Source organism: Bipolaris sorokiniana, assembly GCF_000338995.1.
Source record: "Bipolaris sorokiniana ND90Pr unplaced genomic scaffold COCSAscaffold_15, whole genome shotgun sequence".
Classification (NCBI taxonomy): domain Eukaryota; kingdom Fungi; phylum Ascomycota; class Dothideomycetes; order Pleosporales; family Pleosporaceae; genus Bipolaris; species Bipolaris sorokiniana.
This window is the reverse complement of record NW_006911909.1, coordinates 134,134-161,715: the sequence shown is the minus strand read 5'-3', so window position 1 is coordinate 161,715 and position 27,582 is coordinate 134,134. Positions and strand designations below refer to the sequence as shown.

The following is a 27,582-nucleotide window of genomic DNA, read 5'->3' as shown; positions in this document are numbered from 1 at the left end:
TCTCGCGAAACTGAAATAGCCGAACACCACCAAATAACTACTAAAAGCGGTAAAATGATAAGAACATAGCCTTCTCGTTTGCCTATGGAGTCCGGCCACTTCCGTTCCGTGAGAGCCACCCTACTAGTACCAAGATCAACAACGCGCGGGAAAGTTAGGAACACCAGAGCTTTGTAGCATTACTTCAATATTATGATAAAATTTATTGTTTGCATCTGTCCTCTTTGCTATGTTCTCAGGTAATTTCTACAAGCATATATACATAATCTTGAAAAGGCACGGCCATCGACGAGCCGACGCGCACCCACGAGCCAGCAATCGCCTCGTGGGCACCCAACAACTTCATCGACGTCCATATGACCGTCCCGATAGATGTCAGAATCACTCAAAATATCAGCATCTCAGTCACAAACCGCAGCTCCAGGCCCAACACCATCATTCTTGCCAATTATCAGGACACGAGGGCAAGTACTCAGCCGAGAGCGCAGGTTAGAGTGACGGTGCCTGCGCAGACACGTGACAACAGTGTCGTTAGGGTCGGTTCGACAATTGAATGTGTGCATCTGCCACGTCTTGATGGTACTCGGTATTTCCAGGTTGAGCATGATTGAAAGTAAGGGGTCTTTTTTTCGCCAGGGGTTGGGCTATACTTATCTAGTCGCGATCTATTAGGTTAGAGAGAGAGAGAGATAGAGAGATGTCTGAACGTGGTAGTCTATGCGATTGTTAGATGATTCTTGTCACCATACTTTGAACTCAGATCTAGGAAGGGCAACTCTTGGGGACGTGTTGGGCTCCACTGATGCTAGAAGTGTCACAGCACATACGTATATGATCTCATATGAATTATAAATTTCTCCTGAAGAATTCGTGTCAACTCATTCCTAACAAACATACCTTGTACCTATCTGCGAAATGCCTCACCCGTAAGATATAGTTTTCTAAAAGACATGACAGAAAAAAATATTCTAGTATTCAAGCTACTCGAAGAGTTTAGTACATAGCTCAACGGTTTGTATTAAACCAAGGCTCCGTAAGCTTGAGTTATGCTTCTATAGTAAGATTTCCAAACTCTATCCAGAGACAGTCCCCTCACTGGGCCTTCGCATAAACAACATCCTCGGGCGAGCATTGTTCGCACACGTAGTTTCAACGGAGACGCACATGCCGGCGCCACCTCTGCAGCACGTGTTGATGACGCACAACTGGTTAGCGCCGCAGTCCGAGTTTGCTTTGCACGCAGGACTGCTGCAGGATGTGCTACCGGAAATACAGAGACCACCACCGCCAACGACGGAGCCGCAGAGGCAGCCGCTACCACAATAGATGTAGTTGCGGCATGTGGCGCCGGCGCATTGGGGGTTGGGGTTCGGGCCCTCGCACTTGCCGTTGGAGCAGCTGCTGCCGCTGGGGCACTGGGGCATTGTTAGTTGCTTGTGAGCTGTGATTGATAAAACATTGGGGACTTACCACATTGCCGCATGAACCGCAGTTGTTGGAGTCATTGTTGAAATCAGGTGGAGCCGCTGTCTCAGTGGCCTTCGTGACAACAGTTACTGTCGGGGTAATGTATTCAGTTGCATCAACCTACATGGACAAATTAGATTATAGCCTTACGAGAGAGCGTACTAGACTTACGGATAACGTAAGTGTTTCTTCCTGAACTGTGGTGACCTGAAGTGTAGCCGTGGCTGTTGCGTATTCAGTGACAGAAGTCATCTCGGTGATGGCCTCGGTCGTTGTAGGCGCTTGCAGGCCAAGGCATCCGCAGCCCGCGGTAATCTTTTCACACTCGAATTGCTGTAGCTCTTCTGGTGCCTCTGCACACAACACGATTGGAGTGGGAGTAGGAGTAGGAGTGGGTGTGACTGGTGTTTCCGAGGGTGTTTCCGCGGGTGTTACCGAGGGTGTTGTCGAAATGGTATAGTTAACAACAGGATATGGTTGGTAAATGCTCGAGTTGACAGCAGGGTATTGCTGAATGATGCTCGAGGCAGCAGGGTATTGCTGAACGACGCTCGAGCTAACAGCATAATGTGGGTGAACATTGCTCGAGCTAGCTGCGTAATAGGATCCGTCAACGCTGGAGGAACCAGTAGGATAAGACTCCTTGGTGTTGTAGGGATCAGCGTAAGCCTGCTTCAGAGTGCTCGAGGAACCGGTGGGATAAGAATCCTCCGTATTGTAGGATCCATCATGAGTCGGCTTCAAGCTTTCTGAGCACTTGGACGAAGAAGACTTTGTAGAGGTAGAACTGGAGCACGTAGTAGAGCTGGTGCTTGTTGGAGAGGCCTGGGCAGCGCTGATGGGATAGGTAGGATAAACACCTGCACTGTTTGTAGACTTCTCTCCGGTACAAGTCGTGCTGGTGGAAGCAGTCTCGAGAACATCACCTCGTTTGAGGATGGTAGTGATTGTGGGGCATGCTGGGACCGTGGTGGTTCTAAAGAAATCAGCAGCCGCAATTTGGATTCCTGACAAGCAGACTTACTCAGTGACGGCCACTGAGACAGCATCAGTATTACTAGTGATGGTACCGGTAGTGAGCGTCTCTGTGTGGGTAAACGTCTCCGTTGCGGTGAGTGTCTCTGTGACCTCTGTGGGTATGGTATCCGTCACGGTGTTCACAACCGTGGAGGTGACAGTTGAAGTGGAAATCTGGAGCAATGACGAGCACAGTTCCGGTGCATACGGAACGGCGTGTAAAACATTAACAACGTCGGTAATTAAGTCGCACTGGGCTTGTTCAGTAGCGGAGGTGGCTGTCGCCAAAGACAAAAGGAGTGAAGCGGTAAACGAGCGCATCTTGAATGAGTGGAATGGTCTATGACCAGCTGCTGGAAATGTACCTGCTGAATGGAATAATATTATCCAGTGCAGTCTCATTCAGGCATGATAACCAGCATATATACGTGGCACAGAATGCTTCTCGATTCAGGGTTATTCTGGTGACGCTACATACAAGCCGAGCATTCCAAAACAGAGAGGATGCCTAGTCAGGTGGACCGGCGCCTCCGAGATTCTGCTCGCTTTCCCCCTACTAACAGAGGACACAAAAATGCTTGAAGCGAAATGAGATGGTACCCGAACTCCCGAAAGGACAACGGGTTGGGGCAAGAGTCAAGGTGTGCAGGTGGGCTTTTTACAACCAATTCTGGTATAGCGAGGTTGGGATCGCGCCACCCGCTGGCCAAGGAAATGTTCGGTAGATCCGCTCCGTGGGAGAAGGCGTTCTGTAGCGTATCGAATGGATAGTGCGAGGAGCTAAATTCGGGTGTCCCTGCCAAGCACGAGGCTGGAGAAGAGCTAAATAGATCTAGATTCCCAGTCCTCGGGCCTTTTGGTCTGAGCGTGAATCTACCATACTTTTGAGTGCAACTTGTGGCTAATCGATTGATCGCAAGAGACTATGGGCGACATCCGTTCTTAACAGCACAGGGCCAAAGGTATATGTGAGAGAACAAAATTCGACAATACGCAAAAACGCTGCATTGATGGTTGGGTATATGGAATTGATCCTAATGCTTTTGCATGTGTGAATGCGCCACAGGCGAAAGGAGTTAAGCAGTGCGCCGCGTATCGGGCATGTTCCTCCTTTCTTTGGCAGTGACTTTCTTGCGCCGGCGTTCGATGACCTTGTCGCGCTGCTTCGATTTCATGTTCTGGAACCGGTCGACCAACGCAATCTTCTTTTGCTCGGCTAGAATGTACGGTTAGCACGTGACCGTTAAGTGGAGGCACGATCATGGACATACACTTCTTCAAGAAGAATGGCTTCTTGCCCTCCTTAACCAATTCCTTTTCCTTCTTCTTGTGCTCGCGTGAGACCTCCTTGAGCTTCTCCTTGTTTTCTCTTGCCTTCTGCTGGGACTCCATGGACAAAAGCTTCTTCTTGAGCCGCTCTTTTTCATCTTCGTTCTTTGTCTTTTTGATGGTGTTACGCAATTCTGAGATTTCAGACGCCCGGTAGTCATTGAGGAAGGAATAGCGCTTGTCGACCACGTACTCGTCTGGCCGGGGCCCGGATACGTTATCAAATCGTGGGTCTCGGAAGACGGGCTTCTTCACCTCAACCACCTGGCGTTTACGCGACACCATGCGCTTGCTCGACTGGACGGCTGGGGCGTGTTTGCTCGAGCGCGCATGGGGCGCGGCGTCTGAATCAGAGCCTTCGCTGTCACTGGCGTCGTCGTCGCCACTATCACTCTGAACGGGCTTCGCCTTGGACTTGCTCGATGTCTTTGCTTTTTTGCTAGGCTGTGCACCACTTGCAAGCTTCTCGGCCTTGATCTGCCGTAATCGCTCTCTCAACGCCTCCAGCTTGTCTTCTTGTGATTTTGATGTGTCGTCGCCTCGCTTGCGTTTTCGGTCAGACGATTTCGAGAGTACATCCTGGGCCTTGGCTAATGCGCCGAATGAGACTCTGCTCATTTGCGCCTTTACTTGGTCGTCGTCGTTTTCAACATCTGACTTGTCTATGTTAGCATGGCCCATTTGCGAATTGTTCTGTATAATGCTTACCCTGTCTTCAGACCCCGCATCCTCTTCGCCACCGGAGCTGATGACGTTTCCGCCTTCATCTGCCTCGATTACAGAGGCAGAAGAAGACCGGTCCGTAACCTCGTAGTAGTCTTCGCCATCTGAACTCTCTTCTACCGCGCGCAGGTTGCGGTCGAGCTTGTTTGCAAGCACCATCGCGAGCATGTATATCAAGTCGCCGCTGGAAAACCACCAGGTTGTGAGAGACAAACCTTGGATTGGAGTGGAGCGTCGCGAAAACACCCCAGATTGCGCTACCCGACTTTTCGGTGGACCCCACATGGTCGTCGGGGTTTCGATTCGCCGATAGGGCTGACGGGCAGGCAGTTGCGCGCCCATATTCCTATACAGAGGCGTCATCAGCTGGGCTCATGCTTCGGGCACTGCATCGTCACTTCGCCCTGCTCTTCACTCCTCACTCATCTCTGGTCTCCAAGCCGTCCTCACCGCCGGCGCACGTGCTCAATGGCCGCCATCGCGTCAGCTCGGTACAGCATCCCCCACTGCGCTCCAGTCGCAACTTCTTCCACTAACATCGCCAACTCCAAGACCACCACAGGTCGACATAGTCCTTTTCCAGAGCACCCGCTCGCCTGCACCGCCCCAGGCTCCAGCATGAACGATTCATGGAACCCGAATGCGCTGCCTTTCCAGCCTGGTGGCTTTGGCCGTCGAGAGCAGGATTTGGGCGCTTTTGAGAACCAGCTTCCTCCCCCTCACCCTCCTCAGGCCCCTCAAGGACCCCCGGGCCCATATGGATCGCCAGGAGCCCTGTGGAATAACAACTTTCCCATGCCACCTCCGCTGATGCCGCCCCCTGTATCTCCGCACATGTTCAACAACCCACAAGCATACGGCGACTATGGAGCCCACCTCCACGCGCAGGCCTACCATCAGTGGATGATGCACAATGGTCATGGATATCATGCCCCTCCACCTCCGCCTCCTCCCCCACTAAACTATCCACCAGGTCCAGATGCTTTGGCAGGACATCCGCCTCCGCATATGCAGCAACATGGACCACCACCATTTGGACAGCCACCGCCGTTTGGGCCTCCGTTCCACCATGGCCCTCCGCCATTCATGCATCATCAGCAACGACAGATGTTTGGAAATCGGGCGCAGCATCACGCAATGCACACTCAGGCAAACTTTCCCCCAGGTGCGAGGAACGAGGACATACAGTATGCTATCGATGCCTTGTTCCAGGGCGCAAAGTTCAAGAATCGCAATGCTAATATTCACAGGGCGCCAAACTACCCAGGCAAGAAGTCAAAGTCTGTGAATGCTGCCAATGGCCAAGCCAAGCAGAAAGAGTATGGCACACTCCATCACGTTGCTTCTCGCGAAGCCGACTGGCACCGGATTAACAAATATCATAGTGTATCCAAAGGACCCAAGCAAACTCTTGCTACTGAAAAGAAGGGACGTTATGGTGACGAGAAGATCATGCTTCCTGCGCCACAGCCCACAGAGGAGTACATGGAGCAGTCTGCTGGAGAACCGTCTGAAACCGAGACCCCCGGCCCGATGTTGGTCATTTTGGACCTCAACGGTACAGTCCTGTACCGGCCCAACCGTAATGCGAAGACTATGATCGAGCGTCCGTTCTTGAAGCCCTTTCTACGCTACCTGTTCGAGAACTTCAAGGTCATGGTTTGGTCAAGCGCCAGACCTGACAATGTCAAGTCGCTCGTTAATCAAGCTCTGGACAACGATCTGCGCTCAAAGCTCGTAGCTCAATGGGCGCGCGACAGCTTCGGTCTATCCCCGGCAAACTATCAGCAAAATGTCCAAGTGTACAAGAACTTGAAACTAGTATGGAGCCGTAGTCAAATCCAGTCGTACCACCCGGACTATGAGGCTGGAGGTCGCTTTGGTCAGCACAACACGGTTCTCATTGACGACAGTTCCATCAAGGCTAGCGCCCAGCCATATAACCTCCTCGAAATTCCAGAATTCTCAGCTACGCCTGAACAGATGCAGGGCGACGTACTGCGCGAGATAGCTGGTTATTTGGAAGTGCTGAGGAAGCAGTCGGATGTCTCCAAATTCATCAGAAAAGTCCCGTTTGTGGAAGGTGGTCAATGGACGTTTGAGTGGCCTGACAGTATTGCGGGTGGTGGTGAAATGACTGCCAAGGCTTCTGCTCCTACGCTCAGTAAGAAAAAAAAGAAGAAGCTAGCCCATGCTGCAGCAGCTGCAGTAGCTAAAGCTAACGTCCCAGTGTCACAGGCCCCCTTGTCGGATGCGACTGACACTGTGGCCTCAGTGCCGTTGATAGCCTCAGTGCCGTTGGTAGGCTCAGTGCAAAAGGACTGGTAGACACGTTTCCCGCTTTAATATGCCACGAAACGGCCACGTCTCCAAGTTTGTTATGCGATGCCGGCGTTTGGGGCAACAAAAGTCTTGCACGGAAAGTTGATACCATTTGGGCATCTAGCCTCTGTTAGAACGAGACAAGAAAAGCGAGCATCATGTATATCTTTTGAGCGATTATACCACCTGGCGACTGTTCTGCAGCGTTTTTTTGTAAAGGAATGGTTATATTCCTGCTTATCTCCTTGATCCGGACAACCCTTGGTCCGTGGTCCGTAATCCTAGCAGCCATTCTAAAGGTCGCCTTCGTAGCTTCAGTAGCGAGCAGCAACAAGCTTGCTTGGGTAGGGCAAATGTCTTGTAGAAGTAATACCATGCGTACAATCGAGGATCCCCCATCTTATGTTATTATCGGGTTGATCAGTTATAAGCTAACGAAACAATGTCTTCTACTACACTTCTCGATCCTTGCCATTGCCGCTTTGGTGTCCACCAGTAATTTTGTATCCCACAGCAGGTCCATATAGAAGACAAACGCCGATGGAATGCATACGATTTTTCTTTCGACCCATCTCTTGAGCCATGTGAATATTGCTTACAGAGAACAGGGACATTAACTAGTTAGTAACATTCTCTGAGTAAAGGCCGTGCTGCACGTATGGGGCGGATGTAACGGCCTTGTACCCGCGGATAGCCGAGGCGGGGCGAGATTTTTCCACCGTCATCCAGTCATTGTCGCCGGTACCCGCGGGTCCGTTAATACAGCGCAACTCCTTCTCCATCCGCCGTATCACCTTACTACGCGACGCAGGATGTCCACAGCGGATGATTCCATAACCGGCACTGGCCAACAGGACGCAAACTCAGCATCAAGCAAGAAGCGGACCCACCCGGAAGACTTCAAGCGCGCCTACAAAGCCTGCATCAATTGCCGGCAACGCAAGGCCAAATGTATCCTGGGAACCGGCCCTGATGGTGGAGAGCTAAAGCCTCCCTGCCAAAGATGCAAGCGAGAGATGCGCGAATGCGTCTTCCGGTCGGAGCGCTCATGGGTCAAGAGACGCAAGCCGGGAGAGGCGAGAGAGAATGAAGACGAGGAGCCTGCCCAGCCCCAGTCAAATCCACAACCCGTCCTTCATCCCTCGCCCCGTGGCCACAGATCGTCCATTTCGACACATGGGTTCACCCCGGGAGGTAGCCCACATGTTAACGGCGGCCACCATCGCCCGGAATTTCAGTCTCCACACAGCCATCTTCGTCGCGTTTCGTCGTCTCAACCAGATCTAGCTCATTCCGTGATGAGGACAGTGGTCTCCAGCGGCAGCGATGCGTTGAATCTGCTGTTTGAGGCCGCAAATCATCGCGACGCCATTGACAACCAAGAGCAGTCAGGGTCTCAGGCATACGAGACGCCCAGGTCAGGGCCATCTGGCTACGACAATGGCGGGCCATCATCACCATTTCACACATTTAGAGCGCAGCCGGTTCAAATGTCAACTCCGTCGCCTGAAACTCTGAAGATATGGACTTCATGTCGATTTGTGCAAATGGGCTGGTTCTCCGCGCATGAAGCCGTTACGTACGTTGATCTATTCTTCAAGAATTGTTCGCCCTTGTCGCCTATACTAGGAGAGTTTTATTCGCATCATGAAAACCACTACACACTGATTGCATTGGATCCGTTTCTCTGTACCACTATCTTGATGATTTCGTCTCGATACAATCTCCTCCCTGGAGTAGGTGGCGCGTCGCGAGGCTATTTTGTCCACGACAGACTCTGGGAGCAATGTCAACGTTTCATCATGAAAATTATGCTGGGTCAGGTGAAGCCCTCCAAAGCACAAAGTAGGACTATCGGATCCATTGAAGCACTGCTGCTATTGTCCGAGTGGCATCCTCGCGCCCTTCACTTCCCAACTGCCGCAGATGGCTGGGACTGCGAGCTCATGATTGGCGCCAACAATACCACTGAGGAGGGTGCAAAGCTCTTAGAAGGAGATGTGACCTCAAGCAGATGGTTTGAGGATGTCATAGAACCTGCAAAGCGCTCTGATCGCATGTCTTGGATGTTGATGGGCTGTGCCTTGTCCTTGGCTCAAGAGCTGGGCCTCTTTGAAGACAATGCAAGGATCGACAAAGACCGGGTATCTTACCCAAAATTCTCGACTGAATATCTGATCCTACGAAGGATCCGAGCTCGGAAGCTACTATACGTGTTGCTTGAACAGCTCTCGTGGCGCCTGGGTTGCACTTCGATGATCCCGCAAAGTCTCAACCATGCTTTGATGGAAAAGATCCCGGTCGATTCAGCGACAGGTGCTGTAGAGCAATGGCAGTCTTTCATGAGTGCTTGGGTGGAGCTTACAAAGCTTGCACGTTCGATCTCTGACACGATATATCCCAACACGACTACTACGAGGAGTCTGTTGCGCACGGGTCGATATATAGGCCTTCTGGAACACTTCCAGCCTTTACTGACCTCGTGGAGGAAGAAGTATCTCGATCCCTGTAGTAAGTCGTTTTACACCGTTAAGCATGCAAAAAACCCAATGCTGATACTTTGCAGAGCTCAAAGTAGGATTGCACGACATGCTTCACATAGAGTATCAATATGTTCGCATCTACACCAATTCGCTAGGCATGCAAGCAGTAGTTGAGCGCACACTGGCCGAAACCGATCCAGACGTTCCTCAAGAAGACAACCTTCCCTTTAATCTCGAGCCAAGAGACTACGATTTCATCCAGGAGGTGGTTGATGGAAGCTGCCAGATTCTGCAAAAGGTCTGTCAATTGTCAGAAACAGGAGCACTGCGCTACTCGCCAGTGAGGATATTCCTGCGCATCACAACATCATCGATATACCTAATCAAGGGCCTGAGCTTGGGCTCACGCAATCAAAAGCTACAATCATGTCTAGACATTCTCGACGCGGCTATCCGGGCACTTCGTGCAAGTGAGTGTTATCTACGTTTTGACTATGCATTGTTACTGACATTTTAGGTACTCTTGACGATATGCACCTGGCGTCGCGCTATGCTACACTACTTGACCTGCATGTCGCACGTCTCCGGGAAAGCTTTGTTGTTTCTTCACGACCACCACGGCTCCCCTCACGTGCGGCATCCGTCGACCTCAAGGGCGCAACAACGGGCATGGACTTTTTGAACAATCACAACGCTGGACAGTCGCATCTTTCTTCGCTTGCAGAAAACGTGACGAACCTTATGCCAGATGATGACTGGCTTGCGCTACCTTTCGATCCTGCAATGGCACCATTTGGTTTAGATAGTGGACCACAGAGTTTCCAGGGCTTTGATGACGGGACTTTGGATTTTATATGGAATCTACCCATGTAAATTGTTGGGCTGAATAGCCCTGATGTAATGTTTGAAACAAAACACTATCAAAATGCTTAGAGTAGGGAGCGAAAGGGCGAAACTGACAGAGAGAGAGAGAGAGAGAGAGAGAGAGGGGATGAAGGCCGTGACTCAAGACGATATGGAAATAGATAATGAATTGAGAAATAACAACATGCAATATGTGCAGCAGACCCTATGTCCACGCTAGACCCAACGCCAGGAAAATGCCTTGAACGTCAACCATTCATCACGACTCCTCATCCCAGCTCAGCCCCTCTTAGACCAAGTTCCCCCTCAGCTCCTGCTCCCTCTCAATCGCCTCAAACAGACTCTTAAAGTTTCCCGCGCCAAACCCATCAAAATTATTCCTCTGAATAATCTCAATAAAGACTGTCGGCCGATCCATAAGATGCTTCGTAAAAAGCTGCAGCAGGTAGCCCCCCTCATCAAAATCAATCAAGATATCCAAGCTCTTCAGCGTCTCGAAATCCTCGTTCAGCGTCATCCCTGCCTTCTTCAACCTTAACCTCATACTCTCATAATACGTTTCGGGAACCTTGATAAACTCCACACCCCTCGCCTTCAGATTCGTAATTGCGGATATAATATCCGTAGTCCGGAGCGCAATATGCTGAACGCCCGGTCCGCCATAGAAATCCACATACTCCTCAATCTGGCTCTGTTTCTTACCCTTAGCAGGCTCGTTGATAGGCATTTTGACGACGTCGTTGGGAGAGCTCATGACGATGGATTTTAGGGCGGAATACTCTGTGCAAATGTCCTTGTCGTCTACGCTCCAGAAGCGGTGGAAGCCGAGGACTTTTTCGTAGTAGGCGCAGACGTCTTCCATTTCGTCCCAGTCTTGGTTGCCGACGCAGTGGTCGATGGCGCTGAGGTTGATGGTAGGGAGGAAGGCGGAGAGAGGGTCCTTGGTGCTGCTAGACTCGGCGCGGTAGCCGGGGAGGAAGATGCCGCTGTAGGAGGACTTTTGGATTAGGGTGTGCGTTGTGTCGCCGTAGGTGCGGATGGTGGCGAGGCGCACGCTGCCTTGGTCGTCTGAGAGTGTGTAGGGTTCTTTGATGGAGACTGCGCCGGCGGAGATGGCCGCAGAGTATATGGCGTCTACATTGTCGACTTCGAACGCGACATCTAGATGATAGTGTTAGTTATTGTATTTTGGTTTTGATTGTTGAACATAGCGGAAGTGTGCGGTGTGCCACGCTTACCCTTGACAGCATCACCATGTCTCTCCTGGTGCGCATGAATTTCCTTGAGCAACTGCTCATCCTCCTTGCCAAACCTCGAGCCTTGCTCCAGACACCGCAACGGTGAAGTCAGGACGAATGTGACGTCGCCGTTTCGTATCACGTGCGAAGCAGTAGCTCGCGAACCAGTCTCTAGTCCACGGTATGCCACACGCTCAAAGCCCATGCGCGCAACGTAAAAGGCTGCAGCCTGCTTGGCGTTACCCACATACCAATGGACATGGTGGTAGCCACGGTATGAAGAGATGTCTGAGGTAGTGGCGTTATCCGGACGGGGTGATGCGGGCGGAGAGATAGCAGCGGGCGCCATGATGAAATATGATGTGAACCTTCAGAGTTCCGACAACAGTCGTACAAAAGCAAAGTCAAGAGTTGATCAACAAGCAGTCGAGTCGTTTTAGATGCTCGAATTGTTGCTTTCAATGCAAAAGTAGCGCAGTGATGAGGATTCCGGTTGAGACATGCAACGCAGTGCGATCTTTATCATTTCCCACTACCGCGCAGAGTCCACTTACTTCCCTTCACAAACCGAATCCCGATTGCTTTTGCCAGTGAACTACCAAGTTCGTCTCAAACAGCGTCATCCAAGCGGTTATGCCGAGCGCACGTGAGGCGGCCGTCAGAAGCAATGTTAGTTTGTCCGGCGGTGTCCGCCAATGAACGCCCGCTGGTATCCGACGGATTGTTGAAGCACCGGCATGATTGTAGATGTACGATGCCAAAAAAGAAGTCCATCGCGTACTGAGGAGCCGGTACACCGATTCTTTCTTTTTCTGTCTTTGATAATAGGTCAAATCGCATAGTTCAGCTTTGGGATAGGACTTGGGAATGATAGAGATTGGTGATGTGTGGTGGTGCAGCGGCGTTTTGCCGCCAAAAGCCGCGTCGAGACGTTAAGCCGAGTAGGCATCAGAACAGCATCTGCACGTCGATATGTCAAGGTAATACACTGATTACAGAGCTGATCATTTGACGAATTGACAAATATCCGCATTACCAACCTCCAAGTAAGACGCTCAACATAGCATCATCAACCCACAATCAACACACCATGGCCGCCAACATGCCAAACACCCGCCTCTCGGCTAATGACGCACGCATTCTCAACGCACTATTCGACCCAGAGACCCTACCTTCATCAGTAGCAAAGTCAAGAGACAACGCAGCAATCGACAAATCAATGCCCCCAGATCCCAGAATATCAGCATCTCAGCTCTCAGAACTCGAGAAGCAGCAAAACGACATCATCCGCAATGTATCCAGCAACTCGGACAAGACAACAATAGACGACGCAATCACGCAGCTAAACAAGACATTAGTAGCTTGTCCATACTATGCAAGCGCCCACGTCAACCGCGCCATGTTACGTCGAATGCGCATAGAAGCGTCATTAACAGAAGGCCAAACCATATTCTCCACAACAACGCACGATATCGAGGATTTATTCTACGATCTCTCACGTGCAATTCACCTCTCCTTACCCGCCTCGTCGCCTGCCGACCCAGTATCTGAGTACGCAGCCCGCATACTGCGCACAGCGTACTCGCACCGCGCGTACCTGTACCTCAAGGCTGTGGAGGCGGAGACGCTGCTTAATGGCCTGAGCAAAAGTGAACTGGAGGAGCTGGCTAGCAAGGACTTTGCACAAGCGGCGCGGTATGGCGATGAGGTTGCGCGCGAGATGAGCGTTAGGACGAATCCGTATGCGAAGATGTGCGGGGCGATTGTTCGGAATGCGCTGCAGGAGGAGATGAAGAGCGAAGCGTAGTCGGGGTTAGCAAAATAATACATGCTGTAATATGGTGTTGCTGACGACATGGTCAGTATCCCGCATCAACGACTTTTGATACAAATGTAAGATTTTTGTAACCACAACCTCCCACATATCAGCACTTCCCGTCAGCAGCAGCATCATAACTGTATATCCCCAAGCGACACTTAACATGAACTCTATCATTCTATCCGCCCCGCCCCCTTCTGCGTCACAAACCTGCGACACATGCACAGCCCCTTCTTCCTCCCGTTTCAGCCCTTTCCCTCTTCCCACCGCCAACGCCCTTGGTACACCTGTCCCCCTTCGAAACCATCACACCCCCGATTTTTCTTTCAACCGCTCCACCCCGCCCAGCTGTCCCGCCAAGTAATTCCCCCTTCCCCCCCACTCCGGGCCAAAGAAAAAAAAAGCCAAGCAAAGCGACACGCTCGGCATACCTCGAACCTGCGACATCTTGTCCCAGCCAAGCTAGCCCCAGATGCCTCCCGCAAAGCCTCTCTCTACCACTCTGCTGTCTCCTAGCAGTCTGTGAGCCCGCTTTTTGGGCCCCGGACATGCCGCTATCCGGTCGCAACGGCGTATCGGCATTTGCAATCACCATTTCCTCATCTTTGCTTGTATCGTGTTATGGCATTGCAATCCTTGGGGAGCCACTCATTGCGGAGCATGACGTGTCCGGGTGTGCCCTTTTCCTTTGGTTTTGCCCTTGTGTATTGGCAGAAAGAAACTGGGTATTAGGATGTGGGAGAACATGTATAAAAGAGGCGGGCTCGACCTCAATTTTGAAGCACAGTTTTTTTCTTTCCATATACTATGAGTAGCGCCCGCCTTTGTTTTTCTGGACAAACGGCGAAGCTCTGGTGGATTGCCCCGTTTGCTAAGGAACCTCTGTCTCGCTACCTTTTTTGTCCTTCTTTCTTTCTTTGTCGACGAGGCGGACCGCTGGCTCGTTACTTCTTATTGTCTTTTTTTCAAGGCGAACCTCTGGTTCATTGCTTTTCCTGTGGTTCAGACGCAAACCATTGACTTTTCGGGTTATTCGGTTTTTTCCCCGAGACCTATTGCTTTTCGTTCTAGGCCGAACGACGTAGATCCTTGGTAATCTTTTTTTCGAGCATTCACCGAGTGCTCGTTGCATTCAATTTTGTAGTCGCCCAATGGGCATAAAAGGTAATTCCGGCACTACGTAGCGAGACACTAGCTGTCTCCAGCACCTTGGCACATGTATTGTAAGATTGATGAGTAGTATGTAATTTCTGGCATCTTCTACTATATCAGAGGTCAAGTACATAGATGGATGGATCGACAGAAAACAAGAGAATAAGAAATCAAAGCATAGTAATAGTGGGCAACGGATTAAGATGACATTATGCACTAGGAACATATGACCACGTAAAGAACGAATGGCTGCCCAAATTTTATAAGATTTTAGATTCAGTTCGATGGTTCTGCGCCGTTTCGTGTGTCAAGAATACCTCTCTATACTCGTACAATAATCATGAGAAAAAGATGCCACCAGCGCCCACCTTCAATGGCGCTAATGGCATCTCTTGGATAGAGAACACAAAGGAAATGTATAAAGAGCTCTCCAGTATCAGAGTATACTGAGGCTACGTGTTTGCTAGTTCAGTTTCCAGCAGCTTGGCAGCAGTTGAAGTCTCGAGTGGCGAATGAAGCGTAACAATTCATGCTACTTTCGTCACAGGATGTGAGACTATTGCCGTAGCGTTGGAAACGCCCATGTCTTAAGCGAATTTATGCAAACGCTCCGACAATAGACATACCAGCTGCTCCCATGAGAACGTAGATGAAAGCTGTTGTCTTGGTCTTTCCAGTCATGGTGTGGGATGCCTCCTCGGACAAGAAATCCTCTGCCAACAGATCGACAAGCGCAGCGTAGATGAGAAGACCCGAGGAGATGGCATTGAAGACACCCACAATGATGAGTCCAAAGGCGGAGTTGGGGTCATAGGATCCTCGAGTGACGAGACCAATAGCCTGACCAATGGGGGCGGTAGTACCAAAAGCCACAACAAGCGCCCATGGCTTCCAGCTGTTCTTGGGGTAGGGGACATCGGCAATACGCGTTCCAAGACCGAGACCCTCAAACATTTGGTGGAAAACAATGGCGATGAGCAGGATGATGAAACCCTCGGCAGTGATGGAGATGGTCATGCCCACGAAGACAGAGTGGAAAAGAATACCACCTTCAATAAGGGTAATCTGCATGGACTGCTTCTTGAGGACCATTGGGTCAACAGCTTGCTCGACGTCGTCGTCAAAGTACGAGTTGGTCTGCTGTGCCTGGGATGCTTGTTGTTGCTGGTAGTTGGGCATGGCGGGCATGGCACGGTTGATGGTCGCGAGCATCTCGTCGCGCTGGCGCACGTATTGCTCGTAGAAGACAATGAACCAAGGTGGCATCTCAGACTTGGCATCAAGCTCGTCACTGCCATTCTTGGGGAATGGGAAGTTGTCGACTGGGTAGGTGTTCTCCTCGGCCCATCCACGCTTCTCGTTTTGCTGGGCCATGGTCCTCTGGGAATCATAGCTCTCGACGCGGCGAATGGGGTTGTTGAAGTTGGCCTGGATTCCGGCGGCAGAGCCATGTCCTCCTGCGTTGAAAGCCTCGCCCGTTGCGCCACCGTGGCTGTGACCACCTGTCTTCTCGTGCAGCCACATCTCAACAACAAAGAGAACAAAGAGCGAGCCCATCATAATTACACCTGGCAGGGCAGGGTAGTCGTCGGTGAAAAGATCGGGCAAGCATGGGTCATTGAGTGATGCAAAGGCAGTAGGCAAAAGCTAAGCAGTGTTAGTCAGGTTGACTAAACTTTCTTTGTGAGTGACATGTACTGACATGAACGAAAGCGGTTGCAATCAAAACACCGGTACCGAAGTGCTTGCAGAAGAAGAAGACTGGAGGAGGAATCTTCATCCACTTGATCTTCTTCGCCACCACTGGGAAACCGGCGCCGAAGATGGAAGCAAAGAAGACAATGACTGGCTAAGTGTTAGACTGGAGCTTGGATGACGCAATTTGGGCACTTACAAACTGCAGCCACGTGCAGGGGAAAGTCATAGACAGCAGCATCGGCATCGCTGCCGCACTGGGGCTTTTCGTCGGCCATGGTAATGATTACGAAGGGGATAAAAATGTAGCACAAGAAATGAGTGCGGTAATTCCGGACTTGCCAGCAGTCTCGTCGCCGGCGACGATGGACGAAGAGAAGGTGAGAAGTGAAAAAGAGGAGAAAAGAAAGGAATCCGACACACGCTCTCTCAAAGAGTAAACTAAAGCCAAAAGCCAACGAACTGAAGTTGAAGGTATGGAACTTAAAAGCTCGGCATGGCAGACTATGTATTGCTTTAAACCTGCCATAGCATGAGAGACACTAACCGCATCACGTTGATCATAACGGTCCTAGAACGAATAGGATTGACCAAGACGGTGGAACCTCGACACATTGGCCTGTGCCTCAGATGCCGCTTGAGTGACGGGTGCTACGCGCAGAGGGCGGAGGTCCAGACGGTGCCAGGAGCGACCAGCATTGCGCCGACTAAACACTAGCAATTCCACAAGGCCGCAAGGCTGTAATCGGACTGGTGGTTCGCCGAGCCCAAGAAGCTCATGTAGACATCTGTCATGCTATTGGGGACTTGGCAAGGTCCGGGCGATCTTGGAGGGGTGGAGATGTGATGCGGCTCAAGTCTCGTTTCCACTGAGTGGGACAAGCGGCGGCGTGTGGAGGTGCAAAGCATTCAGGGTGAGGCTTGGATGGGATTTTCTGGAGCAGTTGGGGTTCGAAGAGGCTCGATGCTGAAATTAGCAGGCCAATGAGACGTGTTGGGACAGCGTTTACGCGTATAGCCAAGCACGGGTGGGTTTAGTACCGTTCGGGCACTCGCTTGGCAATGTCGTGACCTTGCAGTTTTGAAACCTGGGGGAGAAGTAGACAAGAATACTGGAGGTTGGAAGTGGTCCCTTTGTGGAACTTGGTGTAGCCGATGGGATCCTTCCGCGACGATCGCTGCTTTGCACTAAGCCACTTTCGGCTCTTGAGACACGTTTGGCCGTTGGAGGAGGATTTAGCCGCGACTTTGTAACTTCAGCCATCCCAGCCAGGATGAGATGGATGTCCACACTGTGAGCTTGTCCACGCGGTGAGCTCCATTAAAATTCCACTTCTTTCAAAGCGATCTATGCGGGGGAAGAAGAGGGGGTTTTCTCAACCTAAAGACCACCAAGCCTTGCTTGGGTTCTCGGCAATTCACCCCAGACTGCCTGACCATGATCCGGTGAGAGGGGCGCTGTAGACCCAACAGGAATGTCTATACAATCCTTCTCTATACCTTCCATGCCTGTAAACTGCCAAGTGTGATGGAGTATCAAGATCAGGCCAAGCCGATGTATACTTGTCCAATGCGGTATTATAGCTGACCTAAGGCGTGCTAGTAAGCGTTGTGAATGCTTAGCGGGTTTCAGGCTCCGCGTCCACATGCTCACACGTGCGCCTCCAACCTGCACCTTTGCACAATCTTGCACCGTCCAAACAATCCGGCCATGTCATAATGACTCCAGACTGGGTGCAAAAAAATTTAGACGGAGGCGAGCGGGAGGAACGCCGCTGGTGGCGTTTATCGTCGTGTTTATTACAGCAACTGCTTGCCCAGTTCTGAGGCTTGCATACCTTTTCCGTAGCCCATTCACGCAATACATCCTGGCGATCGCTCATACACTCACGTACGCGTCCATCAGACCATATTTCCGGAAGACATGTCTCCTGAGTCCCATGGTATGTAACAGGCGTCTGAAGTAGCGCTTCTGTGTCTGATAGTCCCAGCTTCACCTGACCGCCCATCCCCGGGCCAAGGTACCGAGCAAACAAACGTTCCAGCCAATGCTGGTCAAGCCTTGCCTGCAGACCAACCCGCCATTGCCCAGCCTAGGACAGATGCCATCGAAGAGCTGTCGTCTGGAGATAGTGTCTCCTCCCACGATGCCAAGCACACTGCCGCCGTCACTGTCAACAGCGACCCGCTTGATCTGAGTAGACATCGCCGAGAAGATGTGACACAGAAGCAGATGAAGGCGGAACATCCGTTGGCTAAGCCCAGGCACATGAAGAAGTTTTACACGCGCCAAAACGCCCTCATTGACCAGTTCCTCCAAAGCGGTGACGAAGAGCGCTTGGCTGCCCTCGACCAGGTCGAAAATGGCCCCAAGGTGCGATTCGCCGTAAACGCCTCCTTCGTAGTCAACTTTTGTCTATTCGTTATCCAAATGTATGCGGCCATTTCCACAGGCTCGCTTTCGCTGTTCGCAACTGCAGCAGACGCCTTCATGGACCTGGTATCTTCAGTTGTCATGCTCATCACATCCCGTATGGCAGCAAGGCCTAGTGTGTACAAGTACCCTGTTGGACGGACGCGCATTGAAACAATTGGCATTATCATGTTTTGTTGTTTGATGACGACTGTGGCCATCCAGTTGATTGTAGGTATCTCCCAATGCCAAGATCAAGCAATTGCTGACACTTTACAAGATCGAATCCGGCAGAGCTCTGGGTGGTGGTGAAACCGACTCGGAGGAGCTCCACATCATTCCCATTGCCTTTGTTGCTACTGCCATTTTCTGCAAAGGCTCCCTCTGCGTCTACTGTTTCATCTATCGTCGCTACCCTGCCGTCCATGTCTTCTTCATCGACCATCGTAACGACATCATCGTCAACGCCTTCGGTCTCGCCATGTCCATTGTCGGCAGCCGCGTTGTCTGGTATGTCGACCCTATTGGTGCCATTCTTATTGGTCTCTTGATCCTCTTCTCGTGGGCCGCAAACGCTTTCGACCACGTCTGGCTGCTTGTCGGAAAGTCGGCGCCCAAGGATTTTATCAGCAAGCTCATCTACCTTGTCGTCACGCACGACACGCGCATCCAAAAGGTTGATACCTGCCGTGCGTACCACGCTGGACAAAAGTACTATGTGGAAGTCGACATTGTTATGAGCGAGGACCAACCCCTCAAGATCACGCACGACGTCTCGCAGACCCTGCAGCGAAAGCTCGAAGGTAAGCCATTGCAACCATATTTCCGCATCGAAACGATCACTGACTTTCCAAACAGGTCTTGCAGACGTCGAGCGCGCCTACGTCCACGTCGATTACGAGAGCGAGCACGATATTTTCGAGGAGCACAAACCCCTTTACGAAGTCACCCAGTCACGCACCATCAAAGAGCGTGTAAAAGCCATGCGCTTTCTCTTCAAGAAACAGGACAAGGGCGCTTGAGAGGCGCAATCACATAATATAATGTCTTGTTCCATGGCCTAACCATATTTGTACATTGTAGTGCTGTTGCACTAGAGAACCAAGGCCATGTCTTTTCATTTTTTTTTTCTTGTCAGATTTATACCCAGCTTTCAGCAGCTAAGAGAAATATATAGCTGCGATTTTGTTATAGTTAGATAGAAACCCGTTGGGACACTTCTTCTCACATTATCACATGAGGAAGCAACAAATGCATTTAAGTCACGCCTGTTAATTCATTTTTTTCAACAGAGACTATTTACCTCGCTTGTTCCTGGTCCAAAGTGTTTTTTTAGTATATTGTCATGCAGTATTTTAATCTGCTATTGTGTTTTATCGCACTGGACTCGATGCTGCTACTCTCTTAGGTTGACCACCAATACGGCAAGAGATGTGGCGCACGACCAGGCCGAGCCTAGTCACGTGCTAAGTTCCGTTGTATTTGCATATGTATTTAACTAAGCCTCATGTCTATTCCACTAGATTCGTTCAGCTGCATCCAGCTTTTTGTGTCATTTACTTGATCATTAGCTATGTGTTGGGGGCAGTGCATATCCATCATGCAGGCTGTGCCACACAGGCAGAAGCTGCTGCAGCAGTGCAGCTGAAGCCAACTGACCGTCAGGCTACCCCGCAGCCTTCCTCTCGCAACTGTAAACAAGCACAAGGTGACCAAATCGTTCTCACTTTTTTTCCAACTCCCTAAATAATGAGGTTGAATTCATCATTTTAAACACACAATGCGAAGGCGAGACCGTATACGCGCGTTGCTAGCACCAGGCGCTACCAGGATCCGTCCTGCCTCACCCAGTTCGACAACTACACCTGCGCAACCAATATCACCTCTTCCTCCATCCTCTCCCGCTCCAAATTCAATTGCATCCAGTCGAGTCCCACCAGCACCGGTGAAACCCCAAAATCAAGCGCTTAGGAAGGCTGTCGAATTGCAACTGCAGAAACTCCCTGAGGCTGGGCGCGCGGCATTCGAGCAAGAGATCAAGTCACTTGATGAACGATCTCTACTATCTAAATTACAGGCTTACGATGAGGAGCACAAGAACGAGTCTTCCTTCAGGCCTCACGCTGAGCGCTTAACCAAAGGCCTTGACCTGATCAGCAGGCTTATGAAGGGCGTCGCTATAGGCATCCAGGCAGACCCTGCCATATCCTCCCCTGTTGTTGGCGTACTCCGGGTGATTATTGATATTGGCTTGGAATTCTCAAAGTTCTTCACCAGATTAACTGATATGATCTGCGAGTTCGAAGATTATCTCGGACCACTGTCTGAACATTCACAAGCGGCTGACATTGAGCTTGTAGAAAGTGCAGTCATCAATGTGTATATAAACATGCTCGAGTTTGGTTGGAAAGCACGTTCTGTTTTCGTTGATTCCAATGAAAAACGAAGGAGGTTCACCTCGTTTAGGGCGTTCAAACGGCAGCATTGGGACACGTTTGAGACCGAATTCATGTCTATGAAACAGCAGATGCAACACCATCTTCATGTTCTTCAGCATACTGTACAGGCAACACATTTCAGTCATGCCCGGATCACCGCAAAAAGTAGGTCTGGCCCCTGTCTATTGCTGGTGGGAGCTTCTAAAAACCCATCGTTTTAGGGACAGAAAGAACGGCATTCCTCTCATGGCTCTCAGACGTCGAATTTGAAGAGGTGCATCAGAACACATACGCAAAAAAGCATAGAGGAACAGGCGATTGGCTGACACGAGAGCCCAAGTTTCAAGAATGGATGCAAAGCTCGCATTCATCTCTATTGTGGTGCAATGGAAAGCGTGAGTGGGAGTGTATCCTTTACTGATCAGAACGTACTGATCCTTTGTAGCTGGTATCGGAAAATCTGTGCTCAGGTAAGTTTGTAACAACACCATCGAGTGTTGATTCGTTTGCTGATTAAACGCATAGTTCGCATGTCTTAGAACATATCACGGCCGAAGCTGGGTTACGAGAAAGAACTGCCATTTGCTTCGCCTACTACAATTACCGTGATACACGATTGGCGAACATTACCACGATCATAGCCACACTGATCAAGCAACTCTGTCAAGGCATGCACGATATACCAGAGAATCTACTCGAAATCATGCGCAACGCTCGCTCTCCGTCTCTGCTAGGTTCAAAAGAATGTTTTTTCTCGCTCATAGAGAAGTTTTCAGAAGTCTTCGTCGTTTTTGATGCTCTCGATGAGTGTCCAGAAGAGAGACGGGAGGATATTCTCGGCTTCATCACTGAGGTGGTAACTATGCCGGCTACGCATTGCATAAAGGTATTTACCACGAGTCGGAGAGAGATGGACATTACAGAGGCCTTTGTGAAAAAAGATGTCCCAACAATTCAAATTTCGGCTGGCAATGTCTCGGCCGACATTGAGACCTTTGTCCGCAGCAGAGTTGAAGAACTTCGATCTGGGCAGCATGGAAAGACCCTCTACATTGATAGCAATGATTTCGCAGAAGAAATTATCCGGAAACTCGCTCAAAAGGCCGAAGGAATGTAAGTTTTCGCTCAGCAGCTAGTCCAAAGGCTTCTGTAGGCTAAATGTAAGACAGGTTTCTTTGGGTCAACCTTCAACTGGAAAATCTCTGTCAAGCTAGCAAGGCTCGAAAAGATGAGGTGGTGAAAGAAGCACTGAACACATTACCCCGGAACTTGCCAGACACCTACATTCGAATTCTGGGGCGGATTGAAACTCAATCTGCATACATGAGAGATCTGGCAATCAGAAGTTTGGCCTGGGTACTCTATGCTCAGAGGCCTCTCAGAACTTATGAATTACAAGCCGCTCTTGCAGTCAACTCGAAATGTAAAACTGAAGAAGATTTACGACCCGACTCCAAAGAAGTTATTCTTGAGGCTTGTGGCAATCTGTTGGAAGAAGCCGATCAAGTGATCCGACCTATCCACTACACAGTACAGGAGTTCCTGACGACCGTTGCTCACGGGCAACCACAACATGCGATACGAAGGCAGTTTCTAGACTCGAAATCTGTGCACAAAAATTTGAGTCTGGATTGTCTTATGTACATTGACCTGATGTCGTTTAGCAAGCCAGCGGGTGGCAAATGGTACCTTTTCGACCGACTTGAAGATCATGATCTTGCTATATATGCATATACGAGCTTCGACTATCACATGTGGAATTGTGGTGATCCTTCTCCTGATGCTATGAATAAACTGGAGAGACTTTTGCAGCAAGACAGTGCATATCTTGCAGCGTTGCTACAGATAACAATCCTATCGAATGACGATAATCCCTGGAGCTCTACACACAAGTTTAACAGTATAAATTTTCTGGTAACCCCTGGTACAATCATATATAGCACCAGGCTCTACAACATTCCCGCCATCAGACAACGATGGGTGGGTCAATCGCCACCCATATATGCTTTGCACCTTGCGGCCTCTGCAGGACTAGTCGATGCAATCAGGCGACTTCTAGGAGATGGTTTTGATATTGACGAGAAAGACGGGGTTGGTTGTACCTCAATGTATTACGCATGCCAAAATGGCCATCTGGATATTGCTCAGATACTCGCCAGAGAAGGTGCAGATATCCATGCACGAGGCGGTTACTTGGGCAATGCACTACAAGCAGCTTCATTCCGAGGGCATACTCAGATGGTCAAGTTTCTGCTTGACAACATGGTTGACGTTAACGTACAGGATGGGGAGTATGGGAATGCACTGCAAGCAGCTTCATACGCGGAACACGAGCAGATAGTCCAGATGCTACTCAACGCAGGTGCTGATGTTAATGCACAGGGCGGAGAGTATGGAAATGCACTGCAAGCAGCTTCAGCTAAAGACCACAAGCAGATAGTCCAGGTGCTACTCAACACAGGTGCTAATGTTAATGCACAGGGCGGAGTGTATGGAAATGCACTGCAAGCAGCTTCACGATGGGGTAACGAGCAGGTAGTCCAGGTGCTACTCAACGCAGGTGCTGATGTTAATGCACAGGGCGGAGAGTATGGAAATGCACTGCAAGCAGCTTCACGATGGGGCGACGAGCAGATAGTCCAGGTGCTACTCAACGCAGGTGCTGATGTTAATGCACAGGGCGGAAAGTATGGAAACGCACTACAAGCAGCTTCAGCTAGAGGCCACGAGCAGATAGTCCAGGTGCTACTCAACGCAGGTGCTGATGTTAATGCACAGGGCGGAAAGTATGGAAATGCACTACAAGCAGCCTCAGCTAGAGGCCACGAGCAGACAGTCCAGATGCTACTCGATGCAGGCGCGCATCCACTCGAATAATTGGATTCTTCGTCGAACTCAGCAGCTCCATCCAGCTCAGATAACAACACTACTAGCGCGGCAGAAGGGACCCGTACGATACGACGATCAGCCTCGATTTAACCCATCAATTCCTCGTACCACACCAATGACATCCCTGTCGACTTTTGTTCTTCCCCAATCACACCGACAAGACGCAAAGAATTTACTGGATAAGACTGGAGCAGAAGGGTAGCGTCACAGTGTTACACGTGGACAATCATGTCAAAAAAAGGACTCCAAAGAATCGCAGTTTCTTTCACCTTCTCAGAGTCTTCGTTTGCGGATGCTACTATTTTTCGGTGCAGAGAACAGCGGAGATGGAAACTGGATTTCTGGGTGCTGTGATGGATACGGATTTGTTGTGGGTGGGTGAAATGTAGTTTCTATGCTTGTTTTTCTTTGAGAGGGTCCTACGAGTACATCGGATGGAATCTTGGTGCATTCTTTTTTGTTGGTTTTTGGGATAGTTTGTTAGGTTTACAGGTGCACTTCGTGGGGGTGTTGAATAGATGTGAGTCTACTTGGAGTATGTTGCAATTGGCGCAGATATGAGATATCATCTCAAATGGCGAAGACTTTACAAAACCAGCAGTTTCATATGTGCAACGCGACCAGCGTCTTTGACGAGCTGATCAACTTGCTAGACTGAACAACAATGCCCTTGAAACGGGTGACGACAGAATCACAAAGACAGGGCAAACAAGAAGGGTCCATAGGATAATCAATCAAGACAAAAAGAGGTCTATTCCGCGCACGCAGTCGCTAGTATATAATGCCATGTCCCCCTGTATTGTTGTACATCACCACCCAAACACAACTGAGCCCAGGCAGAAAAAAGCGATGATGCCAATTGCGGGGGTGTTTAGAAAGGGTTGTCCTCGGGAGGAATCTCATGTGTGAAGAACTTGTCTAGGACGGGAATCTTCTTCATGATATCATCGCGCACCTTGGGAACTTCGGCGAAGAAGAAGAGGGCGAAGAAGCCGGCTACACCACCGAATCCAGCAGCGAGAGTACCGCTGTTATGTGAGTTAGTGATTGGCGAGAAAGCAAGGTCCGAGAAACGTACTATCTCGCGACGGTGCCGACCGTGATGCCGTGGTAGTTCTTAGGGATGGTGTATCTGAGCCAATGTTAACTCCGGAATGCTTCGAGTCGCAATCGGCTTGTCTCGGGCGTGCATGCGCATGGCGATTTTCTCCTTCTCTTATGCCTTGCTCGAAATGGGTACTTGGTGGATGAATTTGTATTTCCATCACGCCAGCCATCCTCCTCTTCCTGAGTCCTTCTCACAACCCCCTCCACCACGCCTCCCAATGCCTCATGCACGCCCGTGTATCGCCGAAAATCCAGGAAAATACGTACTGGGGACCGAAGGGACTCCTGTAGGCCTTGTAGGAGCTGCGCATGCTCTATGTCGTCCCGTTAGCGTTTGCGTCATATGAGCCGATGCCCTCGGCCAGCCAGCGTCTCAATGGCTCGGGAACAGCGACTTACGATAGCAGCGGGCGTCTTGGCATGGTGGGGGAAAGATGTGGAGGACATCTTGGGCAGATTTGTCGTGTGGTTGCGATGTTGGAGACGAAGGGCAGGGTGAACAAAGTTGAAGTTGCTCGGCGCTGCTGCGCGGGAAGCAGGGCTTGGCAGTGGAAAGTCGACGAATGAGGCGCGCCGGGATTTTGCGGGAGGTCAGCGAGCAGCGACTTTCCTTTTCGACCTTCACCTACTGATATGGACTATATTTCCGGACGACATGATATATGTTTATTGTCTTGCTTGACTCTGCAGTAACGCCTTTCGACTATGCGTACGACTGCATTGAGTTTGTGGGCTTAGTCGACACAATTTGTACTTTACTCATTTTTGGAGTTACATTTTGTGCAAATCACAGCCTGGGATGTGCCTACTGTTTCCAAAAGACCAAAAGATATCTTGGGTCAAGATCTCCAGTTTTACTTGAATCGGTTTGCGCAACAAGGTGGTGCCCTCATTCACATCGTTGAACCATCAACACTTCACGTACCACAACACACATGCACAAAAATTTTGGTCATTGCTTCATTTTCGCGTGACTCGAACAAGCCGATCGAGAACTATCATGTCGTCTATAGACACTGCCTGGACTCCATTTTGCTTTCACATGGATCCCAAGTCTAGTTGGTTGGTAGCCTTCCAACCACCTCGGCCATCTCCTCGTCGGTATAAATCCTGAAGCCCTTGTCCTTGGTGACACTCGCCAATTGCACGTTCTTACTGTCCAGCTTCTCCTCCATGACCTGCTTCAGTGTCTTGAGCGTAAGAACCTCAGCCTCGGCCAGGGTCAGCGACTTGTGGAACTCGTTTTGCAGCTCTGCTTGCGCGCCCTCGGATCCGGAGCCGATAGCTTTGGCGTCGTAGCGGTAGAATGTACCAGAGGGCTCGGCATGGTATCTGCGCTCTCTGTTAGTCCCAATTCCAACACCCTGACTACATTATATGACGTACAGACTCGGGCCATCCTCATCGTAACCCGCAATCAGCAGAGCAACACCAAACGGTCTGCTCATGATGCTTTCCTCGCCCTCTGCACCTTCTCCGAACCTCAGCGCCAAATCGCATATCGCTTGCGTGCAGCTCTCGACTCGTAGGGGCTCGGCATAGTTGAAGGCGTGGTTCTGGCTCTCAACACGGGCATGCTCGATCATGCTTCGTGCATCGGCTTGCAGTCCAGACATGGCACAGCCAATGTGGCGGTCAATCTCGACAATCTTTTCAACCGAGCTGGTCTCGAGGAGGGTGGAGGTGACGCGCTTCTCTACACCAAGGATTACGCCCTCACCCGTTGCTACCTGTGGGGTTCTTGTCAGTCTGTGCCGGCTAGGATATATGAACACAGGGCACATACACCTATTGCTGTTGAGCCAAGCTTAATGGCTTCTAGAGAGTATTCGACTTGGAAGAGACGGCCTTCAGGCGAGAAGGTGCTGTGTTTGTGAGCGGGGGTTTTGGATGTAATTGCATTGGGGTAACCAACTTGATGCCACGGTCTGAGAAACATTGTTAGCAGTTGTATAAACAAGCGGAGATATTATAGAGACTTACCATATTCGCTTCGTGCTATGAACTGCTCATGTCAGTAAAGAGCTCTAGCGGGGGCGCGGGGAGACGCACCATGGCGGGAGTTTGTGCAGGGAAATCCTCAGAAGTCGCGAATTGGTACTACAGATATGTATCTCACAGCGTAGTAGAGAGATCAAGTATCAAGATGGCAGTGTGGTGTAGCAGAGCTGAGTTGGCGACTTGGTGTTTCCGAGCTTGACGGAGCTGCAAGGCAACATGAGCCGCGACATGGCGCTAGAGCGGGTTGCCAAGACTTGCGCCCATCACCACTCGACTCCGATATGGGGAACTCTAGCCTCGCCATGTCACGTGCATCTCTACCAGTGCTTGGACCGGGTAGTGCGGTCTATACCACTATACGCCGTCTGGCTCATGCGCAAAGCACCGCCACCCAGCCCTCCTTGTCGTCGTACGAATACCTCGGGTGATAGCTGCACAAGTTTATATCACTGCAAATTAAGGAGAGAAGGACCAAGCAAGGACGATTTGTTCAGTGGTATTCAATCTAGACCTTCACAACTATACGCATCTTTACATACGAAGTAATGTCTAGTTGGAGGCCGTCTGGCTATAATATCTACCATCGTCTGTATAGATGCTTATCTATGGGTTGGGGGCGTGCAGT

The 27,582-nt window shown here is 50.4% G+C and overlaps 14 protein-coding genes across 14 annotated transcripts; 7 read left to right on the top strand and 7 right to left on the bottom strand.

Annotated features, from left to right (window-relative positions):
* Positions 1–836: 836 nt before the first annotated feature.
* Positions 837–2,866, bottom strand: COCSADRAFT_125974 (uncharacterized protein). Its single transcript, XM_007705997.1, has 4 exons — positions 2,492–2,866; positions 1,639–2,443; positions 1,471–1,587; positions 837–1,415 (listed from the first exon to the last, which is right to left on the bottom strand). Exons 1-4 carry the CDS (start codon positions 2,803–2,805, stop codon positions 1,074–1,076), a joined length of 1,578 nt encoding a protein of 525 aa, XP_007704187.1. The 5' UTR covers positions 2,806–2,866; the 3' UTR covers positions 837–1,073.
* Positions 2,867–3,560: 694 nt separating this feature from the next.
* On the bottom strand, positions 3,561–4,704 carry COCSADRAFT_175025 (uncharacterized protein; the record flags this gene model as incomplete). The annotated part of the gene is made up of 3 exons (XM_007705996.1): positions 3,561–3,700; positions 3,756–4,470; positions 4,522–4,704. The coding sequence occupies 3 exons, from the start codon at positions 4,702–4,704 to the stop codon at positions 3,561–3,563; spliced, it is 1,038 nt and encodes a 345-aa protein (XP_007704186.1).
* A 197-nt stretch (positions 4,705–4,901) lies between these two features.
* Positions 4,902–7,255, top strand: COCSADRAFT_40370 (uncharacterized protein). The gene is made up of 4 exons (XM_007705871.1): positions 4,902–5,027; positions 5,089–5,723; positions 5,787–5,855; positions 5,922–7,255. Exons 1-4 carry the CDS (start codon positions 4,911–4,913, stop codon positions 6,862–6,864), a joined length of 1,764 nt encoding a protein of 587 aa, XP_007704061.1. The 5' UTR covers positions 4,902–4,910; the 3' UTR covers positions 6,865–7,255.
* Positions 7,256–7,650: 395 nt separating this feature from the next.
* Positions 7,651–10,314, top strand: COCSADRAFT_40369 (uncharacterized protein). Its single transcript, XM_007705870.1, has 3 exons — positions 7,651–9,369; positions 9,425–9,811; positions 9,859–10,314. The coding sequence occupies exons 1-3, from the start codon at positions 7,671–7,673 to the stop codon at positions 10,212–10,214; spliced, it is 2,442 nt and encodes an 813-aa protein (XP_007704060.1). The 5' UTR covers positions 7,651–7,670; the 3' UTR covers positions 10,215–10,314.
* Positions 10,315–10,354: 40 nt separating this feature from the next.
* Positions 10,355–11,897, bottom strand: COCSADRAFT_246536 (uncharacterized protein). Its single transcript, XM_007705995.1, has 2 exons — positions 11,444–11,897; positions 10,355–11,366 (listed from the first exon to the last, which is right to left on the bottom strand). The coding sequence occupies exons 1-2, from the start codon at positions 11,790–11,792 to the stop codon at positions 10,495–10,497; spliced, it is 1,221 nt and encodes a 406-aa protein (XP_007704185.1). The 5' UTR covers positions 11,793–11,897; the 3' UTR covers positions 10,355–10,494.
* A 417-nt stretch (positions 11,898–12,314) lies between these two features.
* COCSADRAFT_40367 (uncharacterized protein) lies at positions 12,315–13,392 on the top strand. The gene has a single exon (XM_007705869.1). The coding sequence runs from the start codon at positions 12,534–12,536 to the stop codon at positions 13,248–13,250; it is 717 nt and encodes a 238-aa protein (XP_007704059.1). The 5' UTR covers positions 12,315–12,533; the 3' UTR covers positions 13,251–13,392.
* Positions 13,393–14,702: 1,310 nt separating this feature from the next.
* COCSADRAFT_246529 (uncharacterized protein) lies at positions 14,703–16,514 on the bottom strand. The gene is made up of 3 exons (XM_007705994.1): positions 16,309–16,514; positions 16,117–16,259; positions 14,703–16,061 (listed from the first exon to the last, which is right to left on the bottom strand). The coding sequence occupies exons 1-3, from the start codon at positions 16,385–16,387 to the stop codon at positions 15,012–15,014; spliced, it is 1,272 nt and encodes a 423-aa protein (XP_007704184.1). The 5' UTR covers positions 16,388–16,514; the 3' UTR covers positions 14,703–15,011.
* Positions 16,515–16,971: 457 nt separating this feature from the next.
* On the bottom strand, positions 16,972–17,380 carry COCSADRAFT_246527 (uncharacterized protein). The gene has a single exon (XM_007705993.1). It carries the CDS (start codon positions 17,371–17,373, stop codon positions 17,116–17,118), a length of 258 nt encoding a protein of 85 aa, XP_007704183.1. The 5' UTR covers positions 17,374–17,380; the 3' UTR covers positions 16,972–17,115.
* A 574-nt stretch (positions 17,381–17,954) lies between these two features.
* On the top strand, positions 17,955–19,673 carry COCSADRAFT_40365 (uncharacterized protein). The gene is made up of 4 exons (XM_007705868.1): positions 17,955–18,052; positions 18,101–18,753; positions 18,803–19,325; positions 19,381–19,673. The coding sequence occupies exons 1-4, from the start codon at positions 18,034–18,036 to the stop codon at positions 19,542–19,544; spliced, it is 1,359 nt and encodes a 452-aa protein (XP_007704058.1). The 5' UTR covers positions 17,955–18,033; the 3' UTR covers positions 19,545–19,673.
* A 2,197-nt stretch (positions 19,674–21,870) lies between these two features.
* On the top strand, positions 21,871–23,237 carry COCSADRAFT_71605 (uncharacterized protein; the record flags this gene model as incomplete). Its single annotated transcript, XM_007705992.1, has 2 exons — positions 21,871–22,073; positions 22,130–23,237. Coding segments are annotated over 2 exons (1,311 nt in total), but the record flags the coding sequence as incomplete, so codon positions are not given.
* A 51-nt stretch (positions 23,238–23,288) lies between these two features.
* Positions 23,289–23,504, top strand: COCSADRAFT_47427 (uncharacterized protein; the record flags this gene model as incomplete). Its single annotated transcript, XM_007705964.1, has 1 exon — positions 23,289–23,504. A coding segment is annotated over one exon (216 nt), but the record flags the coding sequence as incomplete, so codon positions are not given.
* COCSADRAFT_48828 (uncharacterized protein) lies at positions 23,505–23,822 on the top strand (the record flags this gene model as incomplete). Its single annotated transcript, XM_007705966.1, has 1 exon — positions 23,505–23,822. A coding segment is annotated over one exon (318 nt), but the record flags the coding sequence as incomplete, so codon positions are not given.
* A 456-nt stretch (positions 23,823–24,278) lies between these two features.
* COCSADRAFT_246501 (uncharacterized protein) lies at positions 24,279–25,456 on the bottom strand. Its single transcript, XM_007705991.1, has 4 exons — positions 25,356–25,456; positions 25,224–25,270; positions 24,928–24,981; positions 24,279–24,877 (listed from the first exon to the last, which is right to left on the bottom strand). Exons 1-4 carry the CDS (start codon positions 25,401–25,403, stop codon positions 24,721–24,723), a joined length of 306 nt encoding a protein of 101 aa, XP_007704181.1. The 5' UTR covers positions 25,404–25,456; the 3' UTR covers positions 24,279–24,720.
* Positions 25,457–25,902: 446 nt separating this feature from the next.
* On the bottom strand, positions 25,903–27,155 carry COCSADRAFT_40361 (uncharacterized protein). Its single transcript, XM_007705867.1, has 6 exons — positions 27,009–27,155; positions 26,940–26,961; positions 26,872–26,884; positions 26,743–26,821; positions 26,343–26,686; positions 25,903–26,288 (listed from the first exon to the last, which is right to left on the bottom strand). The coding sequence occupies exons 1-6, from the start codon at positions 27,009–27,011 to the stop codon at positions 26,012–26,014; spliced, it is 738 nt and encodes a 245-aa protein (XP_007704057.1). The 5' UTR covers positions 27,012–27,155; the 3' UTR covers positions 25,903–26,011.
* Between the last annotated feature and the right edge of the window lie 427 nt (positions 27,156–27,582).

Excerpts from the sequence above, each read along its gene's own strand:
- COCSADRAFT_40370 (XM_007705871.1), top strand. The coding sequence starts at position 4,911 with ATGCTTCGGGCACTGCATCGTCACTTCGCCCTGCTCTTCACTCCTCAC. Across the intron at positions 5,724-5,786 it reads GCGAGGAACGAGGACATACA|GGCGCCAAACTACCCAGGCA; the intron begins GTATGCTATCGA and ends TAATATTCACAG. Across the intron at positions 5,856-5,921 it reads GGCCAAGCCAAGCAGAAAGA|TGTATCCAAAGGACCCAAGC; the intron begins GTATGGCACACT and ends CAAATATCATAG.
- COCSADRAFT_40367 (XM_007705869.1), top strand. The coding sequence starts at position 12,534 with ATGGCCGCCAACATGCCAAACACCCGCCTCTCGGCTAATGACGCACGC.
- COCSADRAFT_40365 (XM_007705868.1), top strand. Across the intron at positions 18,754-18,802 it reads CTGTGGCCATCCAGTTGATT|ATCGAATCCGGCAGAGCTCT; the intron begins GTAGGTATCTCC and ends ACACTTTACAAG. Across the intron at positions 19,326-19,380 it reads CCTGCAGCGAAAGCTCGAAG|GTCTTGCAGACGTCGAGCGC; the intron begins GTAAGCCATTGC and ends CTTTCCAAACAG.
- COCSADRAFT_40369 (XM_007705870.1), top strand. The coding sequence starts at position 7,671 with ATGTCCACAGCGGATGATTCCATAACCGGCACTGGCCAACAGGACGCA. Across the intron at positions 9,370-9,424 it reads GAAGTATCTCGATCCCTGTA|AGCTCAAAGTAGGATTGCAC; the intron begins GTAAGTCGTTTT and ends GATACTTTGCAG. Across the intron at positions 9,812-9,858 it reads TATCCGGGCACTTCGTGCAA|GTACTCTTGACGATATGCAC; the intron begins GTGAGTGTTATC and ends CTGACATTTTAG.
- COCSADRAFT_246536 (XM_007705995.1), bottom strand. The coding sequence starts at position 11,792 with ATGGCGCCCGCTGCTATCTCTCCGCCCGCATCACCCCGTCCGGATAAC. Across the intron at positions 11,367-11,443 it reads ACATGGTGATGCTGTCAAGG|ATGTCGCGTTCGAAGTCGAC; the intron begins GTAAGCGTGGCA and ends ACTATCATCTAG.
- COCSADRAFT_246501 (XM_007705991.1), bottom strand. The coding sequence starts at position 25,403 with ATGTCCTCCACATCTTTCCCCCACCATGCCAAGACGCCCGCTGCTATC. Across the intron at positions 25,271-25,355 it reads CCAAGACGCCCGCTGCTATC|AGCATGCGCAGCTCCTACAA; the intron begins GTAAGTCGCTGT and ends GGGACGACATAG. Across the intron at positions 24,878-24,927 it reads GTCGGCACCGTCGCGAGATA|CGGTACTCTCGCTGCTGGAT; the intron begins GTACGTTTCTCG and ends CTCACATAACAG.
- COCSADRAFT_40361 (XM_007705867.1), bottom strand. Across the intron at positions 26,687-26,742 it reads TTGGCTCAACAGCAATAGGT|GTAGCAACGGGTGAGGGCGT; the intron begins GTATGTGCCCTG and ends AGAACCCCACAG. Across the intron at positions 26,289-26,342 it reads GATGAGGATGGCCCGAGTCT|ATACCATGCCGAGCCCTCTG; the intron begins GTACGTCATATA and ends CAGAGAGCGCAG.
- COCSADRAFT_125974 (XM_007705997.1), bottom strand. The coding sequence starts at position 2,805 with ATGCGCTCGTTTACCGCTTCACTCCTTTTGTCTTTGGCGACAGCCACC. Across the intron at positions 2,444-2,491 it reads GTCTCAGTGGCCGTCACTGA|AACCACCACGGTCCCAGCAT; the intron begins GTAAGTCTGCTT and ends TGATTTCTTTAG. Across the intron at positions 1,588-1,638 it reads AAGAAACACTTACGTTATCC|GTTGATGCAACTGAATACAT; the intron begins GTAAGTCTAGTA and ends TTGTCCATGTAG.
- COCSADRAFT_246529 (XM_007705994.1), bottom strand. The coding sequence starts at position 16,387 with ATGGCCGACGAAAAGCCCCAGTGCGGCAGCGATGCCGATGCTGCTGTC. Across the intron at positions 16,260-16,308 it reads CCTGCACGTGGCTGCAGTTT|TCATTGTCTTCTTTGCTTCC; the intron begins GTAAGTGCCCAA and ends ACACTTAGCCAG. Across the intron at positions 16,062-16,116 it reads TTGCAACCGCTTTCGTTCAT|CTTTTGCCTACTGCCTTTGC; the intron begins GTCAGTACATGT and ends AACACTGCTTAG.
- COCSADRAFT_246527 (XM_007705993.1), bottom strand. The coding sequence starts at position 17,373 with ATGGCTGAAGTTACAAAGTCGCGGCTAAATCCTCCTCCAACGGCCAAA.